We start from the raw sequence: 16157 nt of genomic DNA, 5'->3' as shown, positions 1-16157 counted from the left end.
TGAGTCCATGTGAGCCCCTGGGTGGTTTCATCAACAAGTCTCCAGGTTTTGGTGGGCGGGGGCTGCTTTCCCAGGTTCTAGTCCCCCTGCCCTGGGAGGTCTTTCTGACAGGCTAGACTACGTTGGACCAATGGTTCCAACAGGCATTTGCCAAGCACTGGGGAGGGAAGTCGCATACTGCTGCTGTACCACTGATGCTGGTCCAAGTCCACCATCTGGGGTGCCGGCATGCAGGAGGCTTCGAGATGGTTTCTGGAGCCGGGAGTGTGGGTGACTCCAGGGAGGATGAGGCAGTTGAGTAAGGCCTCGGGAGGAATAGGATTTTAGAAATTTAGTAAGTGACGAAGCAGAAAAACATCCCAAGTAGAAGAAATTGAGGGTAGAGATGGCTTGGGACTGTGATGGTTCTTTGTGGGAGGGGGACATTAGGGGCAGAAAATAGGTGGTTGGCTCCAGATGGGTCAGGGCTTAACTTCAGATTCACCCGTGCCAAAGGCCTTCTGAACTCTAGGTCCTTGAGCCCTTGCCCACACTGGGGAAAAGCGGGGCGGAAACTGCCCGGCCCACAGGCGCCCAGCCGGCCGCTGGGTCTCCATCGCTCCCTTCGCTGGTCGTGACGGCGAAGAAGCCCCGGAGCCGCAGGGTGGGGGCCAGGGCGGCGGTCGGAAAGCGGGCTTGGGTGGGCAGCGGGTTGGGCCTCTGGTCCACAGACCCAAGAGGGCCGAGGCGCGCTCCCGCGGTAGCCCCCTCCGGTCCGGGGCCGCGCCCCGGAAAAGCGAGGTTTCCGCTGGCTCGGCTGCAGCCGCCCCCGTGGAAAGGACGACGCGAGAGAAGAGGGGGGGGTCAGCTGGCTGCCGCCGGGCCGCGAACTTAAGGAGAGGATCCGGCCGAGGCGCGAACAGCCGACCCCTCTCCTGAAGGGCGAGGGGCGCGCACGCCCACAGGCCCGCCCGGGGCGCGGGCGCGAGCGCGGCCCCGGCCCCGCCCCTCGGCGCTGGGTGGGGCGGGCGCGGGCCGGGCCTCCCCGCCCCCATCCCCGGACACGCCCACCCAGTACTTTGGCGGCGCGAGCCGCAACTGGCAGCGGCGGGCGAGCGCGAGGACCGCGCGCCGCGAGGCCCCGCGCGTGCGTGCAGTCTTTCGCTCGCGCGCTCTGGCGGGCGGTCTGAGCAGAAGAGTCGAGCCCCCGCCGCCGCCGCCGCCGCCGCCGGAGAAGCCTCGGCGTCCGCTCGGCGTCGCCTGATTCCCGTAACCCCTGTGCCTCCCTATCCCCGGCCGGGCCATGGCGGAACGTGGAGGGGCGGGCGGTGGTCCCGGAGGCGCCGGGGGCGGCAGTGGCCAGCGGGGCTCTGGGGTCGCCCAGTCTCCGCCGCAGCAGCCACCGCCGCAGCAGCTGCCGCAGCAGCCGACGCCCCCCAAGCTGGCCCAGGCCACCTCGTCGTCCTCGTCCACCTCGGCGGCGGCCGCCTCCTCCTCGTCCTCGTCCACCTCCACCTCCATGGCCGTCGCGGTGGCCTCGGGCTCTGCGACTCCCGGCGGCCCGGGGCCAGGCCGCACCCCCGCCCCCGTGCAGATGAACCTGTACGCCACCTGGGAGGTGGACCGGAGCTCGTCCAGCTGCGTGCCCAGGTGAGCGGCGGGTGGGGGGGACCGGGCCTTCGGGGGTCGCCCAGCCGGGTCTGTGGCAGGCCCCCGCCTTCCCATTCCTCCCCGTCCCATCGCCCAAGGGGGCACCCCGACCCTAGATTCCCTCTGGCTGCTTTGCCGCCCGGCCTGGCTCCTGCCCGGCCTTCCGGGACTCCTCCCGAATGGACCCCGCCCTCTCCTGGCATCCCCACCTTCTGTCTGGGGCCGGGGCCACCCTCTTCCCCTCTCTGAGCTGGGCCTTCTGGACTCTCAGCCCTGGGCCTTCTCTTGTTGATCTGACCGAATCCGGCCTTCCTGTCAGTTTCCCTGTGAAAGTCACAGACTCTTTTCCCGGCCTTGCCAGCTCCCGTGGGCTGTACATATGTTACATAGATGTGGTATGGATCTGTTTAGATATTATTTCCCAATATACTTGGCACGTGTCAAACTCGGTTGTCACCTTCTGCCAGGTAAAGCCGGTATAGTAACCCTTGGCGCTTCTAGTTTGTCTTCAACACACATGTTCATTTGTACTCCAAAGACACACATTGTGTCCCGGCCTCTACGTCTTGTAGAAGTCCTATTAAATGTGTCTTCAAGTGTATTTTTCATCCTCTCCTCCCTCCTCACCCCCCAGTAACTGGTCACAACTTCTAGCCCTGCAGGGCTACATAAAATTACCGCCTGTTCCTAAATTCAATCCATTCCTCTGTCTGTTGGAACCATCTGGGGACTTTCGTTCCATTGGTAAAATATACCTGAGTTTGGGATATTTTCTGTTTCTGTATTGGCAAGGCAGTCTTTCTCAAACTCTTTGGGGACAGTGTGCAACATCCTACAGTTTACCCCTTGAATAGACACTGTGAAGCTGGTTTCACCCAGGAAGCCCAGAGAAGTGCCTGGAGGTGGTCTTTTTTGTCACCTGTAAACTGAGTTGATTCTGTTGGCTTGGAGGCTGGCTGGCTCCTTACTCTGCCAGCCCTGTCTTGGGCAGATGGACGTGTAAGTGGGGTTGGGGAGCATTGTCTGGTTACATCTTCAACTCTTTATTTTTCTCCATGCCTCCCCCTTTATTCTGAATTGTTTCATGCATGCAAAATTATATATGTCCTAGAAAGGAATGTAAATAAAAATGACAAGAAGTACATCTCTGTACTTGACTCAGCTTGAGAAAGAGCATTACAATTGTGTTGAAGCCCTCGGGGTGCCACTTCCTGATCACATCCCCTTCTTCCCCCTACAAAGGTAGACATTATTCTGAATTGTGTGTCTATCATTTCCCTGTCTTATAAAATTAGTTTTACTGACATATGTGCATCTCTAAGCTATGTTTTTTAGTTGTGGATGTTTTTGGAAGTTTATATAAATGCTATCATACTGTATGTGTTCTGTGGCCTGTTTGTGTGTGTGTGTGTGTGTTTAAACTCAACATTAAGTTCGTGAGAATCATCAGTGTTGTATGGTGGCTCTAAATATTTTCACTAATGGGTAGAATTTCATTGTGTGAATGTATCATAAAGCTCCTTTTGATGAACATTTGGGTTGTTTCCTGTTTGTTAATACAAACAGTAATGCTGTAAATATTTTTGTCCAGGACTCTTGGTGCTCCTTGCAAAAGTTTCTTTAGGATGTCTTTATACGTAGGGGTGGAATTGCTATTTGAGAGATATACGTCTGGAACATTTTTAGATAATGCTGAATTGTTTTCCATTAGCCCCTCTCTACTCTTCGTGTCCCTTGTGTTTCAGGGTTCACTTCACTGATTTATACTTTCTTTTTTCTCTGTCCTTTCTTCAGGGTAATCAGGAGCCACATTAGTTTAGTTAGGTTTGGCCAGTACCTTAACACACACCAGACGCAACTGGGAGTTTAGTATGTGGTGGTTTTCCTCTCTTGGTCCTAAGCAGGCCTGCCTTTCTCTTTCTGTACAGGCCCATCTATAGTTGAAGTATTCTCATCTACTTCTTTCAAACATAAAAGCACTGGGTCCTTTCCTCCATGGGTCCAGTGTTAGTAATGCATGCTTGCCTGTTCTTCCGTCACATCTATCACTGTCTGACTGGTGACATTTGGACAGCTGCCTTCTCTAGCTTGTTAGATCAGAAAGGCGTGAGCCTACTGGCAAGAAGCTGCTGTGCAACCGAGGGGGATAAATAAAAACACTGATTGCTGTTGATTTGCAGTCTGTCCCTATTGGTCACTGAAAGGTCCACACAATAAATTATTAGCCAAAGAAACAGCCAGGCATCCTGATCAAATCAGTAATTGTTATGTTGACTTGGCGTGAGAGCCTTAGACTGTCTTGTTGTTTTCACCTGCAGGGAGCATGCAGTTCTGTCATGTCTACCAACCAATCTTTGGGATTGTCAGCTGTCCTGCTCTGACTTTTTTTTTAACCGGCACCCTTGTGCCTCCCAGCTCTTTGTGGAACACTTGTGCTCTTTGGAGCAGGCTGTTTTATCTGCAGGATGGAAAATAACACCCTGTGGGGAGAAAATGGCCTGCTATTGGCCCTTCCAGTGATTAGAGTCATCCAGTTAATTTGAAGTCTCCTTGGTATGCTTGTTCACATTGTTTGGAATGTATTGGCAGCGAGCACTCTGTATACAGCACGCTGAATATCGTCTAGGATTAACATTCTTGTCTTGTGTAACTCAAATGAGACACAAATGTATGATTTATATGCACTTGAGAAATGCACGCATGATTGTATGATCTAAGGTTGGATGTGTATAAAATGTCCTGGGATTCAGTCTTGTGAAATTGTCATCCTCTTCCTAGTGCAGAGAAGCGAGTTGAAAAGTCGAGTGTTAGGAAGGTCATGCTCCTTTTGTTGATCCCTGTAGGAATATAATTTACTTTTGGGAAAAAAAAAACCAAACTTTTTCCTTTATTAGATGTTTAAATAAAGTTGTTGTTTCTCAGGTATGTACTCTGCTCTGACTTAACAGCTACTAAATTCTCTCAGAATCCGTAGTATTTTTTTTTTTTACTTTTTATGAATGAAGAGCATACCTATAGTTGGCTTTAAAATAACTAAATTGTTCTTTTCATTGCCATTTTTACCAGCATTTTTTAAAATAAAAAGATGGTTTTTTTCCTGATAGTAGATTTTTATTCTCACAAGGAATTTCAAAATTTTAACTGAAATATAGTTGACATACAATATTATGTTGGTTTAATTTGCATTTGATTTGACATTTGCATACATTATGAAATGATCACCACGATAAGTCTAGTAACCGTCTGTCCCCACGCAAAGTTATTACAGTACTATTGACCATATTCCTTATGCTGTACGTTACATCCCAGTGGCTTAAAATAAAAAGATCAATACACGTCCATGATTAGAAATTCAAGCAGTACAGAAAGATGGAAATGGTAAAGGAAGGCCCCAGCCCTGTGTCTCTTCTCACTCCCCAGAGGTAATCATTGTGAAATACAGTTGACTGTTGAGATTCTGTCACCAGCAGGTAGGTCTGTTACAGTTCCATTATGAAATTCACAGCTTTGGAAGTGGACGCTGTTTTCCCTCCACACTAAGGAGTGCTCCCTGGTCTGTGGTCCAGAGTATGGACAGTGGTGTGGCGCTGTCGTAGGTACCAGGTGGCAAGATGCTTGACATTGAAGGCAGGGCTTTAGAGTCTCATTGACCCTTTCTCTTTGGTCTTTGTATGGTGACATTTCCCCTGATGTGCTTTTCTCTTTTTGAGTTGCTTAAGTAGGAGAGACTGAAATATTATTCAATTTCCTAGGTGTACAAAATTTCCTCAGGAGTGTAAAACTGACTGTCAGGAGACAAAATGTGCTCTGCTCTATCACCCACTAACTGTATCACATTTGTCTTTGAGTACAGAGCACATTTGCCTATCCTTATCTGTGTGCTTAGGGAAGGAGTTCAGTGGTTATCAGTCACATTTCTCCTTTAGACCACATTTGGAAAAAAAAAAAAAAAAGAAAAGGGGAGGTGGCCATGGCCAAGTTTGTGTGACTGTCCTGCAATAGAAGTGTTAATTTCATGAAGATACTTGAGGCCAGTTACCCCTCTAACCATGAAAGCACTGGGCAAGCCAGGATGTATTGCTGTATGTGCTTCCTGTGTGCTAGGGCAAACTCTCCCACACCTTAGCATTTTCATCCATTGATTGGGAATACTTTTACTTACTATCCATTTCAAGATGTGGGTGAAATAAATATAAAATAGGACCTATAGATCCACAGGAGAAAGTACTTCTTAAATGATAGATATAAAGTAAATGTAATCGATCAAATAAGAGAGAGCTGTTGAACTTTCTTTTATTTCCCTAGCGTTAAAAGTCTTGGAAGCAGGGCTTCCCTGGTGGCGCAGTGGTTGAGAGTCCGCCTGCCGATGCAGGCGACACGGGTTCTTGCCCCGGTCCGGGAAGATCCCACATGCCGCGGAGCGGCTGGGCCCGTGAGCCATGGCCGCTGAGCCTGCGCGTCCGGAGCCTGTGCTCCGCAACGGGAGAGGCCACAACAGTGAGAGGCCCGCGTACCATAAAAAAAAAAAAAAAAAAGTCTTGGAAGCATATTTGTATCTTAGAAGATTTGAATTTCACATTGTGAGTGTTGTAATAGAATATGCTCTCTATCGGAGTAATATAATCCACCGTCCCTGTGGAAGCTCAGATTCCTTAAGTCAGAAAGAGAATGACTTTCACAGAGTCTGTCTTACATGTATTGATTTACAGATCTTTTGGACACATTAGTGGTTATGTGATTTCCTTTTAAGCTAGATTTCCAATTTCTTAGCTGAGCCAATGAGCTGCCACTGTTATTAAGGTTGGTGCCGTCTCTGTGTGCGCCAGGGAGGTGCAAGCCAGAAAGTGTTTGGGCTGTGTCTTTTCACTGCTTCACCCTAAGAGGCTTGTCCTGTTTTGGCCCGGACTTGAAGACTCAGTGGGTCCTCCGAAATTTGGAGTCGGCTTGGCTTGGACCTGTGGTGTCACATTCTGGGAGTACTTTGGGAATCCAGGGAAGCTGTGGGAATGATTGCAAGAGTTGGTCTTTTTCCAGTGTGAGTTCGGAGTGGTATTAAGGGCTCTTGAGAAAAGACAGAGTTTGAAGTTGGCCTTAAAATGTCTTTCAGAGCCCACTGGGCTGGAATTGGGCAAGGCGGTTTGGTTCTAGATTGGCGAGCCCTGACGCAGTCCTCCCTTCTCCAGGCCTAATTAAAGGAATAACCAGCATAACTTCAGAGGACTTCAGGGAACCAATGTGTGTGCCTGGGCACCAACTCTGGAGTCATTCACAGGGCAGTTATCTGATTAGAAAGCCTGCTGGACCTGCTTTCCCTTTTATGTTATTACAAACCAGAGAATAGCTGTAGTCACAGCTTAGGGGGCTGCTTAGGCAGACACGTGCCTGGCCTCTACCTTGGGTAGCGCAGTAGAGAAGGCCAGTAAATGATGATGTATTGTTGCTGAGCTTTTATAACTTCTAGAAAACGGTTACTTAAAACATTTTCTTTGACATTCAATTATGTCTTAAGATCATAGGCTATTTCATCTTTAAAGCTGTGCTGTTCAATACAGTAGCCACTAGCCACACGTGGCTGTTTAAATATTAATTAAAATTGAATGAAATTTAAAATTCTCTTCCTTAGTTGCACTGGCCACATTTCATTTCACACCAGTCACGTGTGGCTGGTGGCTGCCATATTGGACAGGGCAGATCTAGAACATTTCCAGGACCACAGAAAGTTCTGTTAGATAACACTGTTTTAGAGAGAAAACTGCCTAAGTATGGGCATTTCTGGTATTAATATTTATGGCTTCTCCTTATTTGTTTAATTAGACTGAGTACTCAGTCTGTCCTCTTCCAAGTTATTTTAAAATGTCCCCTTTCTTCGCTATTCCAAGGGCCCATTAGTTTTCTTTTGTTAGTTTTCCCCCTTTAAGTGTTGTTACCGTCTAGTCTGTTCACTTTCTCCTGGAGGGAATTAGCTTCCTGGTGCTTCCCTGTCATTTTTTTCTCACAATTTTAGGTCTTAGTCAATATCTACAGAGAAAACTGTCTGGAGGCATTAACTCCAAAATGGTTTTGGTTGGTAGGATTATGCGTGATACTAATTTTTGTCCTTGTGTATTTTTTGGTGATTTCCAGACTTTCTATGACAGACACGTATTACAGAAAAGACCAGTAAATGTTGTTTTAAAAATATATATTTAGGGACTTCCCTGGTGGCGCAGTTGTTAAGACTCTACCCTCCCAATGCAGGGAGCCTGGGTTCGATCCTTGGTCAGGAAACTAGATCTCACATGCATCCCACCTGCTGCAACTAAGACCCAGTGCAACCAAATAAATGAGTAAATATTAATATATATATATATATTTAAAGATGCATATCAGCTCTTCTCGGTTGTATACGTACCTCAAAGGAGGGAACCTTACAAATTTTATATCGCTATAAAGATGTAAAATATAGGATTTATTGAATGGATGAAGACGTTGGGGGGAGCTGAGGTTTCACTCCACTCACCTTCCTTTCTTGGTTCTAGAGTTGCTTGTTCATCTTTATTGACAGCAAAAATGGTGACTGGAGAATGCTCTAGCCTGCTGCCCACCTCATGGTGTGTGGATGGTGGGGCACAGGTGAGGAGGGGGGCATTGATAGAGGCACATTAGTTATTTGATGTTCGTGTAGCTTCTTTTATTTTATTTTTATTTTTTGTTTTTGGCCACACCGTGCTGCATGCAGGATCTTAGTTCCCTGACCAGGGATCGAACCTGCGCCCCCTGCATTGGGTGCGCTGAGTCTTAACCACTGGACCGCCAGGAAAGTCCCATGTAGCTTCTTTCAGATTGTAAAGTTTTAAAATACATTAAAGGTCAGAATATCTGAGTTTAGTTCTAGCTTCACCAATTTTTCTGACCCCGAGTACTGTTCTTCCTCTTTTCTCCTTGGAAGTAATGATCCTCCACGACTCTCAGATGAACCTGTGTTTCATTCATGCTTTCAGCACTTGCAGTTCGTTCTGTAAACAGAGGCACTAGGTAATATCCAGAGCCTATTTTGGCAAAAAAATTTTTTCGAACTGTGACAGACCTCTTAGCAGTTACACCCTGAGTGGTTTACCCTGTATGTTTTTTTAGTGACCTGGTGCAGGTATAGGTAGGCGTGAAAGGAGTGATGTTTTAAAACTTGGTTCCTATTACAGCACCTGCTCCTGTCTTCTTAGTCTGCAGACTCCTCCGAATGGCAGTCTGCCTCTCAGAGCAGTATTCTGAGCAAGACTCCCCCCAGGTAACAGTTTGGGTGTGGTAAGTGGAATGTTAATTGTCCCTGAGGAAATTCAGCCTGGTTATTGTGCTTAGATGCAGGAAGGTGTTTTTTCTTTACAGTTTTTCTCCAAAACTCTGTGTGTGTGTGTGTGTGTGTGTGTGTGTGTGTGTGTGTGTGTGTGTGTGTATGTCTGTCTGGCTTTGAGCTTCCCTTTGTTCCTTTTTTTATAAGCGAGACAGAGACTCTTTGTAGTGTTTTTTTGTTTTTGTTTTTATAACAGTTTAGGAGAACACAAAAGGCTTAGAACATCAGTTGTCATTTATTTGGTCCCTCCTCCCAGACCTTTTCCTGTCTGTTGTTTAGAAACACCAGTGGCTTCAGGGGTTAGATAGTAGCTTTTTCCTCCCATGTCTGTGATTTACGGTGCCTGGAAAGCACATCGCACTGCCTCATGTGTAATTCTACCCATCCTCTGTGACCCTGATCTCCTCCCAGAAGGTAACCACTAGTAGCAGTTCAGAGTGATATGTTAAAATGAAAATCAGATCATGTCACTCCCCTGTTCATAATCTTCCCAATTAACTCATTTAGCAAATGCTTGTAGACCAGCCGTCATGTGCCACAAACAAAATCCTTGATCTCATAAAGTATACATTCTGTTGGGTGAAGATAAGAGACCCTATCAAATAACTTTTCATCACACTTAGAGTAAAACCCTTTTTATGACCTAGGAGATACTTCGTGGTGGGACTCTTCCTGTGGCTTCCACCTCATTGCTGCCATTCTCCCCATGCACACCTGGCTCTGGGCAAGTTGGGCCCGGGCACGGTCACCCTGCCTTTGGGCTTTTGCACTTGCTGTTCCCTCTACCCGGAATGCTGTGTCCCCAGGTCATTGTGTGGCTGGCTCCTGGGTATCATTCAGGTCTCAGCTGACCTGCTACCTTGGAAAGCTTCTCTCACCTGCCCATTCCATTCTGGGAGTTTATAAATCTTCTTCACACCAGTTACCATCATCTGAAATAATCCTGTTCATTACTTCACATGGCAGTTACTTTATAGGTGCTTGATGGATACATTTGTCAATGAACAGTGCCTGTTTATTTGTAAAGTTTATTGAATGAAAATCTATCCTACACAATTCTTTCATTCAACAAATATTTTTTGAGTATTTCTATATGCCAAACACTGCTCCAGGTGCTGGGGAACCAGCAGCAAACTGGTTGACAAAGTCCATTCTCTCCTAGAGTGAACATTCTTGTGGGGGGAGACAGATAATAAACACGTAATTAGGTCTATAGTGAAGAGTCAGGTGGTGAGTAGTGCCATGATGAAAAACAAAGTGGAGTGTGGACTTGAGAGGGTTGGGTAGTGTGGTCAGAGAAGGCCTCTGGTGAGGTGCTGTTTGGGCTGATGCCTGGGTGAGGTGAACCAGACTGCTGAGCGTTTGCTATGTGCACAGCACCTCCGCAGGAAGGGAAGTCGAGGCCCAGGGAGGTGAAGGCAGTTCTGCAGGGCTCCCCAGTTTAGAATTAGGTGGAGGACTTCCCTGGTGGTGAAGTGGTTAAGAATCCGCTTGCCATTGTGGGGGACACAGGTTTGAGCCCTGGTCTGGGAAGATCCCACGTGCCGTGGAGCAGCTAAGCCCGTGTGCCACAACTACTGAGCATGCGCTCTAGAGCCCGTGAGCCACAACTACTGAAGCCCGCGCGCCTAGAGCCCGTGCTCCGCAACAAGAGAAGCCCCCTGCTTGCTGCAACTAGAGAAAGCCCATGCACAGCAATGAATACCCAACACAGCCAAAAATAAAATAAATAAATAAATTTTAAAAAAAACCAAAACTTGGTGTCCCCTGAGCTCTGTCTGGTTCTCATGGTTGACAAATAATATTTAATGCTTTATACTTTCTAATGTTGGGATTACAGAATGCTGCTTTATTACCAAATTGTTGACAGTGAGAGGCTTTGTAGCACAGTGGCTACAGGTGTCATTTCTGGAGCCAGTTAGCCAGGATTTTAATCCTGACTCTGTTGTTTACTGTTTGAGTGACTTGGCCAAATTACTTAACCTCTCTAATGCTTCATTTTTCTCATCTTGTAAAATGGGCATAGTAATTGCCCCTACTGTTCATTTATTATGAGGATTAAATGAGATTAATACACTTTAAGTGCTTATGTGGCACATAGAAAACACTTAAAAATGTTACTGTTACTCTTGCTGTCTTTATTGCCAGCCTAGCTTCTCTGTCTCTCCCCCACACCCCTCGAAAAACTGCTTTCTGTCTAGAATCAGGGCAACCTTGTTTATATTCTGATTTCCTCAGGGGGACCATTACAAGGTCTTGGGTTCACTTTGGCCACAGATCCTGCCAAACCCCAAGCTTAATAGACTAGAAAGTCAAAGGAAAATATTTTGGTTCTCTGAAGCAGTGGCTGGGTCGGGATCCTGTTTCTACATCCTGCCAGCTTATATGAACGGAAGAGATGGTTCAGGCCCGGCCTGCAAACCACAACTTTGTTTTGAGCCAACTTGACTTGACAGCTTCCCTATTCTACCTGCTGACTTCTTTAGCTCCGCTTTGGCAGCCAGAAGAGCAACTAAACCGGTTTACAGCTAGCCATTTATCACCAGTAAAAGCTGAGCGACTCCTAGGAAAATCAGGATTTAAACGGAGTTGATCTTTTTCTCTTTTCTCCTTAAGCTTTCCTTTTTATGTCTCAAACTATAGAAAAACTGTATTCTACTTTTGTAGGAGAACCTGATAATACATTTAAGGCCTATTGTGAAACATTTGGATCTTGGTATACATGTCAGTTTTCTCCTTTAATAAGCACCAAGACTTTTTATCTTCCCATTTTGGTTAGAAACCCACAAATACATTTATGTGTTTCTGGTTCTTCCTTGAGAATATATAAAACACAGATTTACCGCTTCTCAAGTGCAGATGGTCATGATGAATGGGACCCTCATGGCGAACATCAGGGCTTGAAATGAAGAGTGTGGACCGGTACGTGGTGCGTAACTGTTTTTAAAGTCATATGTTTGCTTTTTTAGTTTTGTTTTTGTCTTCTCTTCTCCCTGTTGCTATCAATATGCCTTCTTTCTGCTTTGTTGCTTCTAATATTCCATGAGCTGAAGGATCATATAGTCAAATATGTTAAGAAGGAATGGGCTCTGAATGTGAGGCTGAGAGTAATGGGCAGTGTAATCTGAGAGCGTGAGATCCACAGTGGGGCTGTTTTGCTCACCTCTCGGTCCAGTTTGTGCTCTAGAGGTAGGCTTGCTGGTGAGTTGAGGGTGAGGGTTTAATCTTCTATTTAACTATTTAATCTTCTATTACTATTATGGATTAGTCAGTAAAGCCCTATATCTAGTGCTTAGTTCAATCTATTTTGATTACCTTTGGGCAAGTCACTTTTTCTCCTGATTTTTTTTACAAGTGGGGATACCCTTTTTGGCCTTGTTGATTTGTTATGCAGAGAAACAAAATATTCGTAAAATGTTTGAGCATCTGTATTCATAGAAATCATTACCTTAACATCTTTGGGTAATGGCAGTGAAACTATGAATATGATGGTATAGTATTTGTAAGCCTGATCTACATCAGTCATCATTTACATTGTCTCTGCGAGTAGGTTTTTGTTTCGCACTTTCAGGTCGTATCCAATAGAATGTGGCAGCGTAACCTACCCTAAGTCTGTTGTTTAATAAAATTGTCTCCTCAAAATTAAAATATGTGGAAAGTAGACTACAGCATTCAGTCATCCATGCCATGTACTGTTTTTGCTGTGGATGAAAACGAATAAGCAACTCTGGAAACCAGCGTCCTCTGGGAACATAAAAGCTCAGTAGCTATTAATGGATTTAATTGTATTTCCACTCTGCCACCAAGATGTGCAATAAATTGTTTATGCCCTTATCTTTAATGGGGAGAATTGTTCATTAACTGTATATGATATCATTATCCCTTTGTTTTTATTACTTGTGGATAATCCCCTCTATCTTTCCTTTCTTTTAAAAAAAAACTTATGAAAAGGAGCAGCTAAACTGTTATTAAACATTGCCCATTAATCTTTTTGGTTGACTTTTCTCTCCGTGGAGGAAAAGGAAAGTGTCATCTCACTGGGAAAACAAATGCTTGGGTTGGAAATGGGACATGACCTGAACTAAGATTTGGCATAGGATTGGTTTGGTGTGCTTTGGACTTAGGCCAGCGATGTGTCTGCTTATGTTCCAGGAGGGCCTCGTTCTCAGGCAGCCTCACTGATGAATGAGTGCCGTGTCTCCGTGTGCTGAGGCGTCGTCTGGTTGGAGTCCATTTAAGAGAACGTTTTACAGAACGTTTGTGATGATGGCTTTATTTGGGTTTGGGTTTTGTTTTGTTTCGCTTTGTTTTGTTTGATGCTCATTCAGGTATTTCCTCCTATTCTTATAACATATCTGGAGGAAAAAAGTCAGCAAGTTGCTATCATCTCTTTAAAACCACGTGCCAAAAATGCTTTGGCTCTAGAATCTGGTTTCTTATTTGGCTTTACCTCACCATGTGGGTTTGCATAAGTCTCTGTGAGTCCTCTCCCTAATAGTAACTTCATTTAGTTGGCAGGTACTCACCGTGCAGAAACCATATGCCTAGTCACCATTTTAGACACCGAGGAGAGAGTGCTTAATAAAACAGGCAAAATCAAGCTCTCCTGGAGGTTACCTTCTAGGGGCAGAGGGGGCAGCAGGCAATAAACAAATGAGTGAGCAAATGTTAGGGTATGTCAGATGGGGAAAATTAAAGCAGGAAAGGGGTATACGTGAGGCAGAGAGTGTTACTTTTTTAAATAAGGTAGTTTAGAAGACCCCAGAGAAGGTGAGTCATCATGTGGAGCACACACTTAGGCAAGTCATTAGAGGGAACAGTAAGTACTAGTAGGTTCCAGGAATATCCAGGAGGCCAGTGGACTGGAGCCAAGTGAACAAGGTGGAGAGTAGTGGGAGAGAAAGTCAGAGAAGTGAAGGGACCAGATCTCGTAGGCCAATGTCGGACTCTGGCTTTGACCTTGAGTGAGATGAGGAAGCCATTGGGGATTTCGAGCCAGAGAAGAGGCATGGTCATGACTTACATATTAAAATAACCACTGGCCCTTGTGTGTAGCATAGCCCATAGGGAAGGGCAAGGGTGAAAGCAGGGAGTCCAGTTAGGAGTATGAAGATGATGTACTGGGAGCTGATGTTGCCTTCGGCCAGGGTGGTAGAGAAGATGAGAAGTCATCAGAGTCGGATATAGTCTTTTCAAGCCTAAAGGACTTGCTTATGGATTACATTTGGGATATGACAAAAGAAAAGGATTCAAGGACAACTTCAAGATTTCATTTAACCTCCTTGTGTCAGTTTTTCACTAAAAAAATGATAGTGATTGTCATCTGTTTATCATAAGTGACATATGAGAATGCGATCTGTGTAACAGAACTATTCAGAGCTCTTGAGGAAGGTTGTTTGTTTCTATTTTTGCCATTTGTGATTAACTGGGAATAAATTTCCTTGGGGATTTACTGGGTGATGGAATAATCCATAGGTTGGCAACTGATTGTGTTAAAAATCTAGATAAATTCTTTTTATGCTGTAGGCCATGGTGAAGGTGTTGGAGCAGCAGAGTCCCAATGTCCCTAATTATTCTGCTGTCACGTTTGCTTGGTCTGATATCTCCTCTGTGATCTTTACCTATTTGATGGCTTTTGGTGAGGGAGCTCTATTGCAGAGGCCATTAACAGCCATAGCACCTACCCTTTGTCACTGACCCAGTGGAACTGAAAAATAAAAAACATCTGTTTTTTTGTTTTTTTTTTTTAAATGACTGGTTTGCTACAGCCGACAGCCTGTCTGTGCTTCCTAGGAGCTGCTCTATAAGGAGGAATCCTGCTGCAGAATGATCTAATTTGTGTAATCTTGAAGGTGGAGCTATTTTTGAAAGAGAACAGAAAAATAATGGAACCCCTTTGCTTGTGAATGCCAAGCTGGATCTTACTGACTTAAAAGGAAAAGGGCTCAGTTAGATCTTGTAGTTTGAACTCTAGTTTCCCTCTTGTCCTGCTCACCAGGTCTAGGCAAAATTTATAATAGATATATTTAGGTAATTGCTCTTGAAAACGGTAGCTGGGTTTTTCTTTTCTTTTTTTCAAAAACATTTTAGATAAATATATTACTTGTGATTTGGATAATGTGAGTAGCATAAAAGAGCATTTACCAAATTCAAGAATTAGAATTCTCTTTACAGGTATTTGATAGACTGATGGTTTGTAACTGGTTCTCAAAACTATCAGATTTTATGGCCCCTTTTCTATCCTGAAATGAAATTCCCAGATAATCAGATTTACCAGCATGTCTACAATGTCTTTTTTTTTTTTTTTTTTTTTTTGCGGTACGCAGGCCTCTCACTGTTGTGGCGTCTCCCATTGCGGAGCACAGGCTCCGGCCGCGCAGGCTCAGCGGCCATGGCTTACGGGCCCAGCTGCTCCGCGGCATGTGGGATCTTCCCGGACCGGGGCACGAACCCGTGTCCCCTGCATCGGCAGGCGGACTCTCAACCACTGCGCCACCAGGGAAGCCCTCTACAATGTCTTAACTGCACTATAAAGGAAGAATAAAAGGAAAGCTGTTTGTAATACAGTATGTGTTTCTATATGTAAATTCTCAGAAGACATGTGTAAGTGTTCACAGCACATTAGAAACCATAGCTGTCAGGTGCTTGCAGGTACACATCGCCTTATCTCTGTGGATATGGCTCCCATAAATAGAGACTGATACAGGTGTACTGCATGAGTGCCTCATGATATGAGGCAGTGCCATCGGTGATACAGTTTTCTAAAATGGTGGATAAATCTTCATCAAATTCTACACAAAACAGAATATAGTCTTTTCTCTGTTTACTGTAGTTACATTCCTGGAAAATCCAGTGTATATTGACTGGTGAAAAAATCAATTAAGTTTCTGTGTAAAATCTATTTAAATCTAGGCTTAAAACATTATAAGCTGCTTTTTATTTACATACGTTTGTGTCTGGCAAGACCAAGGCAAATTTATTAGGAAGCTAATGAAACTTAAGTTTCAAGGTCCTTTATTTGCCTTAAATTCAAAGCAAATTTATTATGAAGCTAATGAAACTTAAGTTTCAGGCTACTTCCATGGCCCTATACCTAATTTTTTTTTAAACTTTTTATTCAAAAAGTATAATATATAGTACTTAGAAAAGGACACATATAATAAGTACAATTGATGACTCTTTACAAACTGAACAAAACTAG

General features: G+C 45.0%; 1 protein-coding gene across 1 annotated transcript in view; it reads left to right on the top strand.

The window, feature by feature from the left end:
• The first annotated feature begins 1039 nt into the window (after positions 1-1039).
• The window catches only part of PACS1 (phosphofurin acidic cluster sorting protein 1), a 141643-nt gene continuing 126525 nt past the window's right edge, over positions 1040-16157 (top strand). Inside the window, exon 1 of the mRNA XM_022591399.3 lies at positions 1040-1629. Coding sequence (XP_022447107.1) covers positions 1283-1629 — 347 coding nt within the window. The 5' untranslated portion in view covers positions 1040-1282. The remainder of the gene's footprint in view (positions 1630-16157) is intronic.

This window comes from Delphinapterus leucas, chromosome 7 (assembly GCF_059928025.1).
Source record: "Delphinapterus leucas isolate spDelLeu-1000000601 "Yukka" chromosome 7, BTC_Dleu_Yukka2, whole genome shotgun sequence".
Lineage (NCBI taxonomy): Eukaryota > Metazoa > Chordata > Mammalia > Artiodactyla > Monodontidae > Delphinapterus > Delphinapterus leucas.
This window is presented reverse-complemented; position numbering and strand designations above follow the sequence as displayed.